General features: G+C 41.6%; 1 protein-coding gene across 2 annotated transcripts; it reads left to right on the plus strand.

The window, feature by feature from the left end:
- Positions 1 to 1,644: 1,644 nt before the first annotated feature.
- Positions 1,645 to 14,845, plus strand: nfx1 (nuclear transcription factor, X-box binding 1). 2 transcript variants are annotated; one of them, XM_038730440.1, is made up of 24 exons: positions 1,645 to 1,709; positions 1,839 to 1,917; positions 2,761 to 3,678; positions 4,032 to 4,193; positions 4,504 to 4,581; positions 4,768 to 4,873; positions 6,101 to 6,172; positions 6,287 to 6,426; positions 6,535 to 6,634; positions 6,743 to 6,960; positions 7,752 to 7,849; positions 7,933 to 7,963; positions 8,065 to 8,147; positions 8,809 to 8,917; positions 9,116 to 9,235; positions 9,313 to 9,392; positions 9,488 to 9,718; positions 10,227 to 10,300; positions 10,385 to 10,486; positions 10,829 to 10,966; positions 11,144 to 11,210; positions 13,032 to 13,177; positions 13,283 to 13,387; positions 13,577 to 14,845. In XM_038730440.1, the coding sequence occupies exons 2-24, from the start codon at positions 1,899 to 1,901 to the stop codon at positions 13,650 to 13,652; spliced, it is 3,273 nt and encodes a 1,090-aa protein (XP_038586368.1). In that variant the 5' UTR covers positions 1,645 to 1,709; positions 1,839 to 1,898; the 3' UTR covers positions 13,653 to 14,845. The 2 variants fall into 2 exon arrangements, with proteins under 2 accessions (XP_038586368.1, XP_038586374.1); XM_038730446.1 differs by having other exon boundaries at positions 1,697 to 1,743.
- Positions 14,846 to 15,460: the final 615 nt, after the last annotated feature.

Raw genomic sequence — 15,460 nt, forward strand, 5'->3', positions numbered from 1 at the left:
ACAAAACTTTAGGACACGATATGCATCTTTTGGTGTTCAAATCATTATCATATCATTTACATAGATAGATAGATATTTAATTTTGAAAAAATACTGACCCACTTTCCGGTTTTTTGTTGGCAACTTGACGCAACTCTCTCCCACCCACCTCGCCTGGTTGACGGGGCCGAGGAGCGACTGTGCGCATGCCTGAGAATACGGTCAATGGGAGAATCCCGTTCAGCTGTAGGCCCGCAACAGAAAACAACGGTGCACAGAAAAAAACATTGACGTTTCAGGGGGGTTTTTTACTTGAAGCGACACTTAGCAGGCTATTTAAAGCCCTTGGTACCATTAGAAGAATTGGAGCCCAGCTAAATGTTGTCAGTTGGACCCAACTTTCTTGAAAAGCAACACAGTCCAACGTAAAGTTTATTTTATTCTGAAATTTTTGAAATCGTTCGTTAGGCCTTTTAGTTTTTAACGTAACGACACAAAACTGTGAGAATCGCTGCCTTAAAAACTATATAACCAAATTATGTCTTATGTTTTCATGTTTTTATAAAGTCTATGGTTCTTAAATGGTATTTGTAAATGTTGGTGGCGTCCAGACAGCCTCGATTTGAGTTTGGTCAAAAGTTAGTCTAAGCAAATGAATCATCATTGTGCATTTATTTTATTTCACCAGGCTGATAAAACAGAACAGTTGGTTGTAGTGAGTTTGCACTAGTGTCCCCTACTGTCAGATGAGTTTATTTCACTTTAGCTCAGCTGACTGTCACTTGGGAGGGGGGATGGTGACCTTTTAAAATAGGTTTTTGAAGGAATTTACTGTTAATTTAAATGCCATATGTGTCCAAAGAAACATTGTATGAGTTTATCAACAGATTTATATAACGTTATAAGTATATTAATAAATATAGATTTGCAATGGATCTCTGAAATATGTTGCTAAGCTAATCGACCTCTTGAATAAATTAATTTTAATGTATTTAAAATGTCATCTGGTTTGCAGCCAAACAGCCACACACCACATGTAATACTATAGGTTATTTATATGTATAATAAAACAAACAGATGTTTATTTCAACTTCACAGCTGTCTTCCATAATATCTACAAAATTACGAGACAATGAGCGTTATTCTCAACCTCCTCTCAACCAGTTAAAGTTGCTCAGATGTGTGAGGACTTCATGTTTGACATTGTTAGGTTGTTTATCTCAAAGTTAGATATCTCAGAGACTTGATAAATCACATTATGTACTACAGCCTGTTGGTTTTGTGTCCACTTTTTAAAGTGAAAAAGTCGACATATGTATATGTATGTTGCACAGGTTGACAATCTAATAATTTGATTCCCCCTCTCAATCAGACAAGCCTCTGTTTTCTTCGTGTCTTAAGCCAAACACGCAGCGCCACCTTGTGTTTATCTATAATATTACTTCATATGCATGTTTATAACCAGGAATTTTGTGCTCTGCAAATTATTAATAACTAATAATTGTTATACCTGTTAGTTTGACCGTGACGGTCCAAACTATAGTTTTAAAACTATAATGTTATCAGATGTGGGTTCTGTAGGGGAAAACTAATGTTCTGCAAGGTTAAATAATTTCAATTGTGCTCACTTGTAATAATTATGCATTTTATTTTGTAAAAACAGACCGGAAGTTCGGATCTTTGGCTAACGTCGCTTGTGTTAGCGCTAAGCTAACGTAAGTCTCGGCACGGTGAGTTGAAGGAGGGGGTTGTTGCTGTTTTTAAGTGAGTTCGTCTAAGTTTTGACAACCACAACACAGTTGATAAAGTGGATTTTGTCGCTGACTACAAGGATACGCTTGTCATTTGTCACAAAACAGACGGTTGTCCTCAAACTTGTGGCGTAGGAGAAGCAACCACCGGAGTGAACCGGTAACTGAATGGCTGAGGGCTCCTCAGGTATCTAACACACTGTAATTAGTCAGCTTCTTAATCAGTGCAGTGAGCGTGTGCCTGTTCTTTCTGTCAAAATGTAGCTGAATTAGTCTGTAACGCTATACTTCCCACTTAAACCTGCTAACGTTTTACACACTGTAGTAAGTTGGCTAGTTTTGTTGCATAGCTAACGTTAGCTAGCGTGACGTCTCAGCTAACACTAGCGAGCTGACTTAGCAGCTGATTTTATATTTATCAAACAGGAACATAACAGGATTTTGGCTCGCTAAAGGTTGCTAACGTTGGCCTTGCATTTCAGTGTGATCAGGCTATTCGTAGCTGACGTGCCTAACGTTACATGTGACACCAGTGAACTTTGAAAGCCAACACTGAACCTGAGATAAAGTAGCATAAGCTAATAAACATACAGCTAGCCTGTTGGATCCTAGTAGCTCCAGTGTGTTTGGACATAATAGCTATATTATTACTGCGGGCTAACATTATATAATCTTAATGAGTTGTTTCCAAAGCAGTAACTTTACGTTAAGTAAATCGACAGAAAAATGCTTAATAACTACATTAAAACTTATATCCACATTTTAATAATTGCTAATAATACTTTCATAATGTTGGTAATTTAGTAGTCCTTTCAAAAACAACACTGTTTTCGGGTTTATTACTCTTCTCCTCCCATACCATTAGTAAAGAAATAACATTATTGTGTGTTTTTGAGGTGTTGGGTTGGTCATACTAGATTATGTAAGTTTTTTGATTGTTCATATCATATCAATCATAGACTGATTAAAGACACAGTCATTGAAAGGTGAATAATTAAAGTTACCAAGTCATTGCCTTTTCTGCTTGCAGACCCACCTGACCTCAATCCAGATGAGGTGTCGCATCAAAAACCATATCAGCACAAATCCAGAAGGGGCCGCCCCAGACACAACAATGACAGAAACCTGAGTAGTAATAGTTACGATCCTTCCCAACAATATGGACACTTTCAGCAGGGCTTTAACCCCTCGCTTAGCCATGATAATTCAAAATATGCATTGCATCAGCATCTTCCCTACCAAGGAGAGGATGGAGCCAGAAGGCGAGGTAGAGGGAGGAGAGAGGGGAATAGAAGTGTAAATGGGAATTTTGGTGGCTCTGGTCCCTGGTGGCAAAGGGCCGGAGGTGACTGTGGCTCGTACAGTGGTAACAACAGAGGTGTGGGGGTTGGTTACTCAGGGGCACATTCCATGGATGGACCTAATGGACCCAACTGGCGAAGAGAAGACGTGAGCAGGAATTTGGAGCAAACCAATGAAGAACAGGATGCCCGGGCTAAAAAACCCAGGAAGTTTAGCCAGGAGCAGAGGAGAGGACAACAAAATGAAAAGGGTCCTCAGTTAAAGGAGGACAACACTACAGCAGGGGGCCAGAGGTCAAAAGGAGAAAACCCCCATTTCGACAACAGGGAAAGAACTCAGAGGAGCAGGACAGGTCCAGACTTTCAACACGACGATCATCAGAGGAAACACAGCGAGGCAAAGCGACGGCAAGGACCAATCAAACCGCCCAAGCCCCCGCCCCAAGAGGAGCTGGGCTCAGAGAGGGCGGGCAGTGTCCAAGATGACTCTGGTCATGGCAGATCATCTCAGGATCCTCCCTTTAAAGCTGGTCGAGGATCAGGACGACACGTACCCCTTCAGGCCAGAGGGGGAAGAAGAACACAAAACCACAGGCCAGGACAGAAGGGCTGGGACAAGATGCCAGAGAGCAAAGAGACACAGACAGGTTAGACTGTAACTTCCTTGAAAATACAGACCAAAGAGTTAGTGAAAGTAAGAAAAAATCTCTGTCACTATATGTTTAATATAACAGCGTGTCTATATAAATGTACCAGCCACAGTAGACATTCCGCATCATTTGGCAGGTGTTTGTATCTACCTAACCTACCTAGTTTGGAGGCTTTACATACATGGCACCTACCACTTCCTGATAGTGCCCAAAGGATGTATTTGGTATCTCTAGAAACATTTGCTAGTATTCTGTGGTTTTGAACTGGGTCAGTCAGGGCGTCATTATTCTCTGAAGAAGCGTTCTTAAGATTAAAAAAGTTATTTGTGGATTATTTGTCTGAATCACAGGGTGTCTGATTGAACAGCTGTCTGAGGAGAAGTACGAGTGCATGGTTTGCTGTGACGTCATCCGGGTCATGGCCCCAGTGTGGAGCTGCCAGAACTGTTTCCACGTCTTCCACCTGAACTGTGTCAAGAAATGGGCTCGATCCCCGGCTTCTCAGGCAGATGGTACAACCTTTAAACAGCATGTGGATGTTTGCTGTCCAGTCTTTGACCAGTTTAAGCAGCACTGACCCACTCACAAAACAACAGGACCCCTCAGCATAACACACTGTAATGCATAATACTGTTGTGTAGATGGACAATAGACAGTCACTGTGGCCCCATTAACAAAAAATCACAGGCTTTGAATTTCCTGCTGCAGTTAACAACAGTCAAGAGTTACTAGTGTTACATTGCAGTTTGAGGCCAGTTATAACATCTTCTATTCTCCTTATCTAAAATCATTTATTTATACTAAAACAAATGTGTTTTTTAGATTCAGGTGAAGGTTGGCGTTGTCCAGCCTGCCAGAATGTTGCACTGAAACAGCCAACCTCCTACACCTGCTTCTGTGGTGAGTGACCGTTTCATTCATCCAGTTAAATATACATTATGAATAGGAATGTAGATGTCGTAAGGTTAGGTCATTTAATGTAGAATTTGATCTGGTTAAGATTCCTGTAACCTATCAAGTATGTCACAAAAGTGAGCGAAACAAGGTCATTACTGTTTTGTTTTTTGTTCCACATTTGATTGGCAGGTAAAGTGACAAACCCAGAGTGGCAGCGCAGTGAGATTCCCCACAGCTGTGGTGACATGTGTGGGAAGAAAAGGAGCGGAGTGGACTGCAACCATCCCTGTAACATGTGAGCCTTGAAAATCACAGGGAAACTCGCTGCCTCGCTACCGTAATAGACAGGTTCTACGGAAGGCATCACTTTCGAGTGAAGGCATCTCTATGAACATTAGTTTTGAACAGCCCCCCCTCAGGGCAGCATTTACGGCAACGTGTGACGTCAGCACGCCGTCTTGCGTCTCTTCTGGCTGTCAGTCACTAGCATCAGCTAGCTAGCTAGCTATTGAAAAGGAAAATGGCTATCAGACGCCTCAGAAATCATACTAAACAAACTTGGTTGTTTACAGTCACAGGCTAATATCATAGTTAAGTGTTTAGTTCTCGTTAACCTTTCAAAAATCTAAAAGAAAAAATTACAAAAAACTTAGATTTGTTAACAAATTTCAGCTTGTTTGTTCGCCATCTTGCCCATTTTTCACGATCCACTGCTGCTACGCACAGATTTATGGGTAATAGGCAAGCATTGAGTCGGCACCAATGCTGCCTTCAAAACGGACTGTTACAGGGGCAGTTTTGAAGGCATCCTACGATACAGGAAAAATCATTCGATCTATTTCAAACAGCACTCGATGCCTCGCTGTGCTGTTAGAAACCTCCTGAGACACCCTTTTTAACCATTTCGAACTCAGCCAATAATTTAGGAACAGAAGGAGAGATTGTAATCATATTTCCGAGTTGGTCAGACACTGAACAGCTGACACTTTTGATTCAATGGGCATTGTAACCGCAAAATGGGGTTTTAGTCATAATTTAAGAATTGGGCGGTACCAAATTTCACCCACATGTTGACTTGGACGACACAATGCGTACACAATAACTAGCACAGTAGGGGCCTTCCTCCATCTCGTCCATTCAGCCTTTCACTTCCTGCCTCATTTTAAACTTCGAGGGTCATCGGAATCACGTGACCGCAAACAGCGTATTGGAGCTCGTCGAACTAATCGTAATCAAGCAGACATGTTCCCGTTTAACCAACACATCTATGACAAACCTTCATTAATCAGTTCAACAATGTATATTTACTCGCATCATATGCATCATCAATATAGTGATAACTTTTTTAATTCCTTCCACGCATTCACTACATATATTATGAGTCTGGCCAGACATAAACTTAAACTGGACTGTACAACCGCTGGGCTGTATTCTAGTTTTAATATTGTCTCTGAATGTCATCAATACAAAATTCTCCAAAAGAGAATGTGTGTTAAACAAAACTCTCTGTGTGTCTCTTCAGCTTATGTCACCCAGGACCTTGTCCACAATGTCCTGCCTTTGTGACAAAATCCTGTATCTGTGGGAAGACCAGGTACATTTTAATCATGTTTGCATCTCTCCGTGTGTGTGTGCGTGCGTGCGTGCGCCTGGACATTGTGGATGTATGTTTTGACACCATGATATTGACGGAACCATATCTTTGCAGCCAACCAATGCGCTGTGGCCAGGGTGCGGTGCTCCAGTGTGACAAGGTGTGTGGCGCCTTACTCAATTGTGCTGAACACAACTGTGCCCAGGTGTGCCACGGTGGGGCGTGTCAACCCTGCCAGCTGCAAGTTCAGCAGAGTGAGTCTCACTTTGATTGCACATAAAACAATTCTCCTGCAGTGGAATTTTCTCTAAGAATCAGCTGATTATATATAAATATATTTTGTGTGTTTTTATTTTCTTTAGTGTGCTACTGTAGCGTTACGGCTCGTAAAGTCCTGTGTGGCACAGATAAAGAAGCTTTTGACGGTTCAGGGCATTTCTCCTGTCAAAAAATATGTGGGAAGTAAGTCTGAACGCGCTGTACTAATGACGTCCATCATCCATTCATAATAAATCTGTTAAACCAGGTAAACGTCCCACCACTGCCTGACGCTCACTTTCTTCTGTTCAGGATGTTAAACTGTGAAGCTCACCGGTGCCAGCAGGTGTGCCACTGTGGTCCGTGCCAGCCGTGCCCTCGCTCCCTGAGCCTGGTGAAGACGTGCCCCTGTAGTCAGACACCACTGGCCAAACTCCTAGAGCTGGGCTACTCTGAACGGCGAAGCTGCTCTGATCCCATCCCCTCCTGCGGGAAGACCTGCAACAAACCCCTGGCCTGTGGCTCCAGTGGTAAGGAAGGAGGGATAGATGTCTTTGCTATAAAAATACAGGATTGTGTCAGACTCTGAGTCTGACAACCTGCTAAAGCTCAAATCCTTTCTCTCTTAAGATAATGTAACCGTTTGAGTGAAGTGGAGGTGAAGCTGTTCTCACACAAGATTTAAAACTGACCTGGTTTAGAATATGAAACATCAACAGGTCTTTTTTCAATGTGGAACATTTTTGAAAGCAAAACCCCTCAAAAACCCAGAGTATTTGGATCCATCAAGTTTAAAACTACCTTCTTCAGGTCTTTGTTCAATAAAATGACATGTTAATGACATGATTTTGAATGAGTAGGATCTAATCTTCTCAGTTTTGCTTATTTAAATCCACCAAGCATTCAAAATGGTAAAGAAAGACTTGGAGAATTCAAAGAGAAACCATCTAACATCATGATGTCAGGCATATCTGTCCAAATTCAAATTAGGTATAATTAGGTAAGTATTTGCTTGCATATCCTGCTTGTGTTACTGTATCAAAGAATAATTGTGTTTCTGATGTTCGGCATGACTCCCGAATGTCTTGTTTTCTCTTACATGTTGTAATCCGGTGCTTAACTTTTTAAGCAAACAATTTCTGAAGACATGTTTCATTGTGTAGCATCTATTTTATCTGTCCTCCACCATTTTCCGTCTGTTTTCAATCCTGACACAATGAAACTGTTTTTATTTTGTGTGCTCAGACAGAATGTACGTTATGTTGCAGGCATTGTTCTCACAGTGTGTCTGGGCTGAATGAATGAGCTTGTGTTATTTCAGACACCATCCATCTGTGTGAGAACTTGTGCCACGAGGGTAGCTGCGGGCCCTGCTCCCTGACCTCTACTGTCAGATGCAGATGTGGCTCCAAGACTAAGGTCGGCGGAAACACCAGCAGAGCATTTGTCTCCAGTTCTTTTTTTAATACCAAAGAGTTAAAACAGACCTTTTTGTTTTTCAGGAAGTCCCATGTGCAACAATTCAAAAAGAGGGTGAGATTTAAGTAAATTCAGATGAAAATTAAACAAATGTGAGATCACCACCTACCTACCTACGGTGTCTGGTGTTTCACTTCTCACTCTTTCTGTCCCAGATGAGCTTGTTTTCACTTGTGAGAAGCGCTGCAACAAGAAACGCTCCTGTGGCCGACACAAGTGTGGCGAGCTGTGTTGTGTGGTGAGCATTCAGTCACTCCGTGTCAGTGTTGTGTAGTTTGTGCTGCTCAAACGCTACATAGAATTAAACTAATTGATGTGGCAAAAGAGCGGAGACAATGCTGGCGTTGTAATGTCTGCAACATTTTGACTTGTGATACTTCATTTAATGGAATGAAGGAAATGCTGCTCTGAATGTGTGGCGAACAAAAAGAACTTTGGTGCTTTACTTTACAAGACACAAAGAATCTAGACAATGACCATCTGACGTCCTATAGTATCAGCTACATAATACTCCAACATAGTGATAGATTATCGGCCAATACCTGCACTCATGAGGCCGATGAACAAAATCTGTCTGCAGACACATGTGCAGGCAGCCTTGTCAGTGTGCCTGCTGTGGAACGACGTTAGCGCTTCCCAACTTGTGAGTTTTTAGGGAGGTGGTTAAAAAGGTTTTTATATATTTAATTCAAGTTCTTGTAACTAATCAAGAGTAGTAATAAAAGGTTGTTGGGACTGTGTGTGTATGTATGTGTATGTGTGTATATATATATATATATATATATATATATATATATATATATATATATATATATATATATATATATATATATATATATATATATATATATATATATATATGAGGAGGTGGTGTCACACTTTTCTGTCTGTCCCTCCAGACTACGGAGCACAGGTGTCCCCTGATCTGTGGCTACAAGCTCAACTGTGGCCTCCACCGCTGCCAGGAGCCTTGTCACCGTGGAAACTGTGAGCCCTGCTGGCAGTCCAGTAAGTCGTGCAGTTATCTTCTCCGGTCTAACCCGCTGTATTTACCAAATTGTTATTCTGCCATTCCAAAAAAAACAAACCTAATTTGAGTTTTTTACATCATCTTGGGGTTGTTTTTATTTCTCTGTGGCATTATGTTTGCCATTGATGCTGGCACACAGTTGATACCCCATGTGCTGTCATGATTCCTTTTTCTAGGTTTCGATGAGCTGACGTGTCACTGCGGGCTCACTGTCTTGTACCCGCCCATCCCCTGCGGCACAAAGCCACCAGAGTGCAAAAACATGTGTACAAGAAGACACGAGTGCGACCACCCAGGTGAGATAAAACAGTGGTCATGCTGCAGTTAGAAACTATAAACGAGAATGTTCTCCTAACATTTCTCTCTCATTTAGTGTTTCACAACTGCCACAGTGAAGAGAAGTGTCCACCTTGCACATACCTTACTCAGAAATGGTGCATGGGAAAGCATGAGGTAACTTCCCCTGAGCTCACAATTATACATAACTTGTTTTCTATTTATTTATTTATGTATTAATTTTAGCGACACTCTTTTCTTCGGGCCCACAGCAACGCAGCAACATCCCGTGTCATCTGCAAGACATTTCCTGTGGGCTGACATGTAATAACACGCTGCCATGCGAAATGCACCGCTGCAGACGGATCTGCCACAGGGGCGAGTGTTTGGGAGACGGCAGCTGCCAGCAGCCCTGCACGCTGCCTCGTTCAGACTGCGGCCACCCGTGCGCCGCTCCCTGTCATAAAGGCGGCAGCTGCCCACGCACCACCTGCACTGCCAAGGTACAACACACTGCCAGTGAGAGCAGCTGGAGTTCCACTAGCTGAAATCCGGCTTACAAAGATTGTGCAGATGGTCTCTGTTACATCTGGTTACATCAGCGTCTCCTCAGTGTAATAACTTATTACCCTAATGAAAAATGTTTTTCAGTCAATAAATGTGTCACATTTCCTAATATTTGAAGGTTACGTTCAGCAGTCAGGCTGTGTTTTCTTTCTGTTCATTTTGGGCTACCTGCAGTTGATGAAATCTGCTGTAATATGCTGTGTGTAACTGTCATAAATGGTTAACTTGGATGAGATAGTAGTGTTTCAGTGGCAGTCCTCCAATCTCAAGAGCTCCACAAACAAACAAAAGACCTTTCACAGCTGTGGGGATTCCTCCCATGAAGACCATCAAACTTTACAAAATGTGTCCACCTAAAAAGAACTTTCTGCACCAGACTAAAGCTTAGTCCCTTGTGTGTGTGTTACACTAGTATTGGAGTCTAATTCCTTATGCTTCTCACAGGTAGCTGTACAGTGTGATTGTGGTCGAAGAAAGGAAACGGTGGTCTGCAGTGAAGCAGCCAGTTCATATCAGAGGTCAGTTAAACTGTTTCTGTATTCAGCTATTTGGATTTTGAAGATGAAGTGGTCCTGAAACGTCCTTCAATCTCTGTACTGCAGGTATGCAGCCATCGCCATGGCCAGTAAACTGTCTGACATGCAGCTCGGTGACTCTATGGACATCGGCCCGTACCTCACTAAGAAGGAGCTGAAACAGACCAGGTAGAGTCATGGAGGAAGCTCAGGATGTCCTGTTCCTTCTTTGCACTGATTTTAGCACAGTTAAGAGGTGTTGCCAGGATGCAGCTACTTTAAATCAATAATGAAACATTATTTAAATGTTGTTGTGCATGGAAATGGAATTCCTGTTCACGATGAATGATGACTATGCATTCATATTTAAATTAATCAATCCAATGGATGCAGCAGCCACCACTCAGAACTGAGGTCCAGAACTATCCGTCTTATATGCGTCACTTCAATGCAGCAAGTTGAATAATATGCGGTGTGAATCAGCGTTCAACTGATTTGATGTAAAATCTGCCTGTATGTTTGTTTTCTCAGGCTTGAATGTGACCAAGAGTGCGCTACTTTGGAGAGAAACAGGCGTTTGGCGGAGGCGTTGCAGATAGACTCATCTTCTGACCCCTTCGGTGTCCGCTCCACCTCTGTGTACAGCGACAGCCTCAAAGAGGATGCCAGGTCTGTACTTAATTTAATTTTTTTTTTTTCTTGACACTTTTGGGTGTTTTTACCACATCTATTACTGGCCATTTATTTTTTTATTTTACCAGCTAGTTAATGTGGACTGTGCGGCAGGCAACAAACACAACACACTAAAAGCCCTCCACACGCCTCTCTGCTCTTCCTCTCTTTCAGAAAAGACCTGAAATTTGTCACAGAGATAGAAGAGGAGATCAAGAATCTTGTTGAACTTGCAAATAAGGTGAGATGAAACAATGAATTCCTTGTACCAGTATGGCCATCCTGACAGTCTGGGTGTGGTGTGCTGCTCCCTCTGGTGGCTGGTATTGGGAGCCCACTGCTCCTGGGTAACAATGATAAAATGATCGAACCTCCTGTGCTCAACATTTCAATACTGAAGCATCTTTGCTGATTTTGCATTTATATAATGGCAACCTTTTAGCCAGCTGTCAGTTATGTACTTAAGTTAATGCAACATCACCAATACCTGGTCAATGATGAGACCTTTATTGTCCCAAAGAAATTCTTTGCACGTCCTCGGCTGTGAGTTCACATACAACACTGTGAGTCAGAGTTGGAACAGCAGGTGCTCCATCAAGTAAAGCAAAGCCTAAGTCGAGTTGAGCTCATAGCACAACAAGAAGCACAAAAATACAGCCATAAACTGTACACATTGTGTAAAGCAGCAGCACCCAGTACCACGTACCGGAGGGCAGCAGTTCGTATTTGCTGTTTAAAGGAGGTGCTGCATCATTTTCTATAACAGTTATTCTTACCATGGAGTTTAGATGAATCCCATTTTTGTTGGTGCCAGAAAGACAGAATAAAAACATTACCATCTATTTTAACAATGCCTTGCCTCAGTTTAATGACTTCTGTATTCAGAACAAAGTTAATTTATGATCTATTACTGTTCCTCAGTGTCTACATCGTTATTATTCAGCCCCTGTTATAAACACTTGCACGGGCTGCTTGGAACATGTGTCAGTTTAGTAATTTTCTGACCCAGCTCTATATATGTATGCATATTAGCTATTTTTGAGCTTGGTCAATTCTCCAGTGGAAGTCCAAGATGGAACCAGCTGTGTTTGCTTGTAGATTTCCAACAGGAAGCCTCTTAAGTCACTGTTTCTAAGCCAGACTAAATTAGTAGGTAGCTCATGGGACAGTTAGAAAAATTGCCTCCATGTTCCTTTTTTTTCAGCTTAGTCCGATGCATTGAAGCTTTCAGTGATAACCGTCAAGGTCACTGTTGCTTTCGTTTCTTTGCCAAATGTAAAGGATTGTTTATCACCCGTTGAATCTCTTTTTGGAACAATGAGTCATGGGGGCAAAGCTTTTCTGCCGCAGTGTCTGCTTACTTTCTCTCGTCTAGAATGTGCTGCACTTACTGACTTCATTGTCGTTGTACGTTTGGCCTTCATGTGTGGGCTTCTAATTTCCCACAACCAACTCTGTCAAAATGTTACTGTAATACTTTTTAACACCCATATGTGTTTATTAAACAACTTCCATCAAAACTACGGGCATCAATCTGCTGCTCTAACAGCCTCCACCCCTCTGGGAAAACAAGAGGTCATGCTCTGATGTGGGGTGAAAAGGCCAAGCTGACAGTCGGCGTATTAAAATTCATCCCAAAGGTGTTGGATGGGGTGGAGGTCAGAGCTCTGTGCAGGCCAGTCAAGTTCTTCCACGCTAGACTGGGAACACCAGTTCTTTAAGGACCTGCCTTTGTGCATAGAGACATTGTCGTGTAGAAACAGGAAAGGGCAAAATACAAACTTCAAAGCTGGAATTGAAAGTCATTAAAACGGTCAATCCCAACAATTCTGGCTTGTGGCCGCTTAAAAGGAAGCAATGTTGTTGTTTCCAGTGACCTCCCAAGTTATTGAGAAATAAATGATGTAGTTGAGTTATATGAAACAAAATATGCCAATGCAGAGGCTGTAAGAGATGTTTTTTTTTTGTTATAATTGCTTATAATTGTTATTATAATTGTGTTGTTATTATAATTGCTTCTCAGTATTAATGCCTAATGGACATAAATTACTGATGTCTGCAGGGAAAACAGTTAAAGAGGAGCCACCGTTTCGCGCCCATGAACAGAGAACACCGTAAGATCATCCACGAGCTGGCCGAGGTCTATGCCGTGGAGAGCGTGAGCTACGACAACGAGCCCAAACGCAACGTGGTCATCACCGCCCAAAAGTAAGACTTCTTTCAGACAGAAACATGCATGTTTGCAAATGCACGCAGCCTGGACGCCCTCATGACAGATAAAAGTGTTAATTGGAGGTGTTCGCTCCTTCTCAGGGGGAAGTCGGCCTGTCCGAACTCGACGCTCACATCACTGATAGAGCGAGAGACGGCTGTGAGGGCCCCTCCTCCCATCGCTCATATCAAACAGCACAGCAGCAAGTAAGGCTTCCTCTGTGGTTAAAGAGACTGTTCTGTAACGAGAGGGTCACAAATTTGATCCCCAAAATAGCCAAGTGTCCTTAAACATCCTTGAATCATCATCTTTTTATGGTATCTGGCTGTTTTATTATTCTTGTTTTGGATTTTACAGCTTTTCACTCGTCTTTGTCTCGATTCTTCTCCTCCTAGGCCCGCCGGTGGGGGCCCCTGGTCAAAGGTGGTGAAGGAAGAGCCTGTGATAGATTATTTTGACGTCCAGGACTAAAATGAGGCAAAGAGGAAACATCAGTCTACATCTGCCAAAAAGCCAGTTCATTGAAGATCAATAAGAATTCCTCTGGCTTCAAAATCAAATGAAATTATGTTTGGAAATATCTCTTAAGACGTGTTTGCCTCCTGGGAACACTTGGTATACCAAGGAGGAGGAATTTAATTGAGTTCTCATTGAATTTAGATATTAAAGTCGATCAAACCTTACACAGATTCTGAAGATGCATCATTTTGAAAAGCTCCTGATTGTTTTCTTTCTCTCCTTTGTATACAACAAGTCGCTAATTGAACCTGACTTAATAAAAAGTGAAGTCTTCCTTATTGAAAAGACACAATTGTTGATATGAATTGAAAGCGCCAGCTTCAATAACCAGTCGCTCTTCATAGCATAGCTCATAACTCAACAGAAGATGCTTCTTCAGATTTGAGCTCACTAGTTTAATATTGTCAAACAGTGTGCCAGCAAAAATGTTTCATCCACGGGATATCTTTTGTTTTTCCTGCTGGTGTGGAGCCAAGGCTTCGGTAGTAAACCTCTGCTGATTGAGTTTGTGGGAGGGTAGGAGCGAGCTGCACTGCGGAAAGAAAGCATTATTTGAAACATGGCTATGACCCAGATGTTGTGCTGCCCTTTCTGAAACCTATTCCTCAGTTAAAAATAATAATAATAATAAAATAAAAAGAGGGGAAAAAAGGAATTTTGAGGTCTGTTTCAGAACCTCTGGACCTGATAGGGATTCAGGTCTCGTTCAAGGACACCTGAACCGGGTGGATATCAGTCAGCTTGACAGTTTTCAATCTGTTTTCTTGCTGATGGGTTGTTTCAGCCTCACCCCTGCAGCCAGAGAGGTTTCAAGAGTTTAGATGCTGACTCAGATTTGAGTCACAAATATGCTAAAATGACTGTTCTGCACGGACTTGACACTTCCAGATGTGCAGTGTGTGTATGAGCACTTTCTTCCTTTTTATTAAACCATGAGCAACAGTTCACTACTCAGACATGATGGGCTGATTTCAAGAGATGTTAACGTAAAGGAACCCTTTTCGTGCAGTTTTTAAACCTCCTCCAAGAAAATTGTGGTTTGTTTATTTCATCTAAGTGACATGTTTAAAATTCCTCAAGCTATACATCCTAAATTAATTTGCTTTCCTTTTATTGTGGTTAAAATAAAGGAAAGTAAAAAAGTATGTTTCTCACATTTGCCTCTTTTAAAAAATAAAAATAAAAAGCCTTTAAATGTTGATAAAGACATTCCCGCAACATGTTTAATTGTGTCTTGGTGTCAGTATATTGTAATAATTTCATATTCCCCTTAAAATAATTTTGTCAATCTGATCATACAGCTTTATTGATCAGAAAAACAACCGAATTTGGGTTGTTAGGTTGTGTATTGTGTATATTGACGGCCTATAACGCAAGAATTGGATTAAACTTTTTTGCCCAATTATATTGTTTAAACGTTGTAAATGTTGGTAATCTGTTAATATATTTGATAGAATTACAGAAGGTAAGTGACCAAGGGGATTTTTCACAATATGGCAACCAAAAGTTCTTAATAATGGCTTATATGCCGGTTAGCATCTATAAAGCATCGGTAAGTTATTAAAGGGTTTATAGTTAAAACTTACAACCCCTTTATAAAGGGTGCCTTAACATAATGTGCTGTAGTGAACAGGTTTTATTTGGCGCATCACTGAGGCCGGTCTTTGTTCTTGCTGTGCACATATCATTAAAACCTTTGCCAAACGGAGAATAACCTGCACTCATCATTTCACACTCCCTTTGTTCAGTATTCCATCGGA

The sequence above is a fragment of the Micropterus salmoides genome, unplaced genomic scaffold (genome assembly GCF_014851395.1).
Source record: "Micropterus salmoides isolate LMB-PRFRI ecotype aquatic unplaced genomic scaffold, ASM1485139v1 Ms_hic_scaffold_1, whole genome shotgun sequence".
Taxonomy (NCBI): Eukaryota; Metazoa; Chordata; class Actinopteri; order Centrarchiformes; family Centrarchidae; genus Micropterus; species Micropterus salmoides.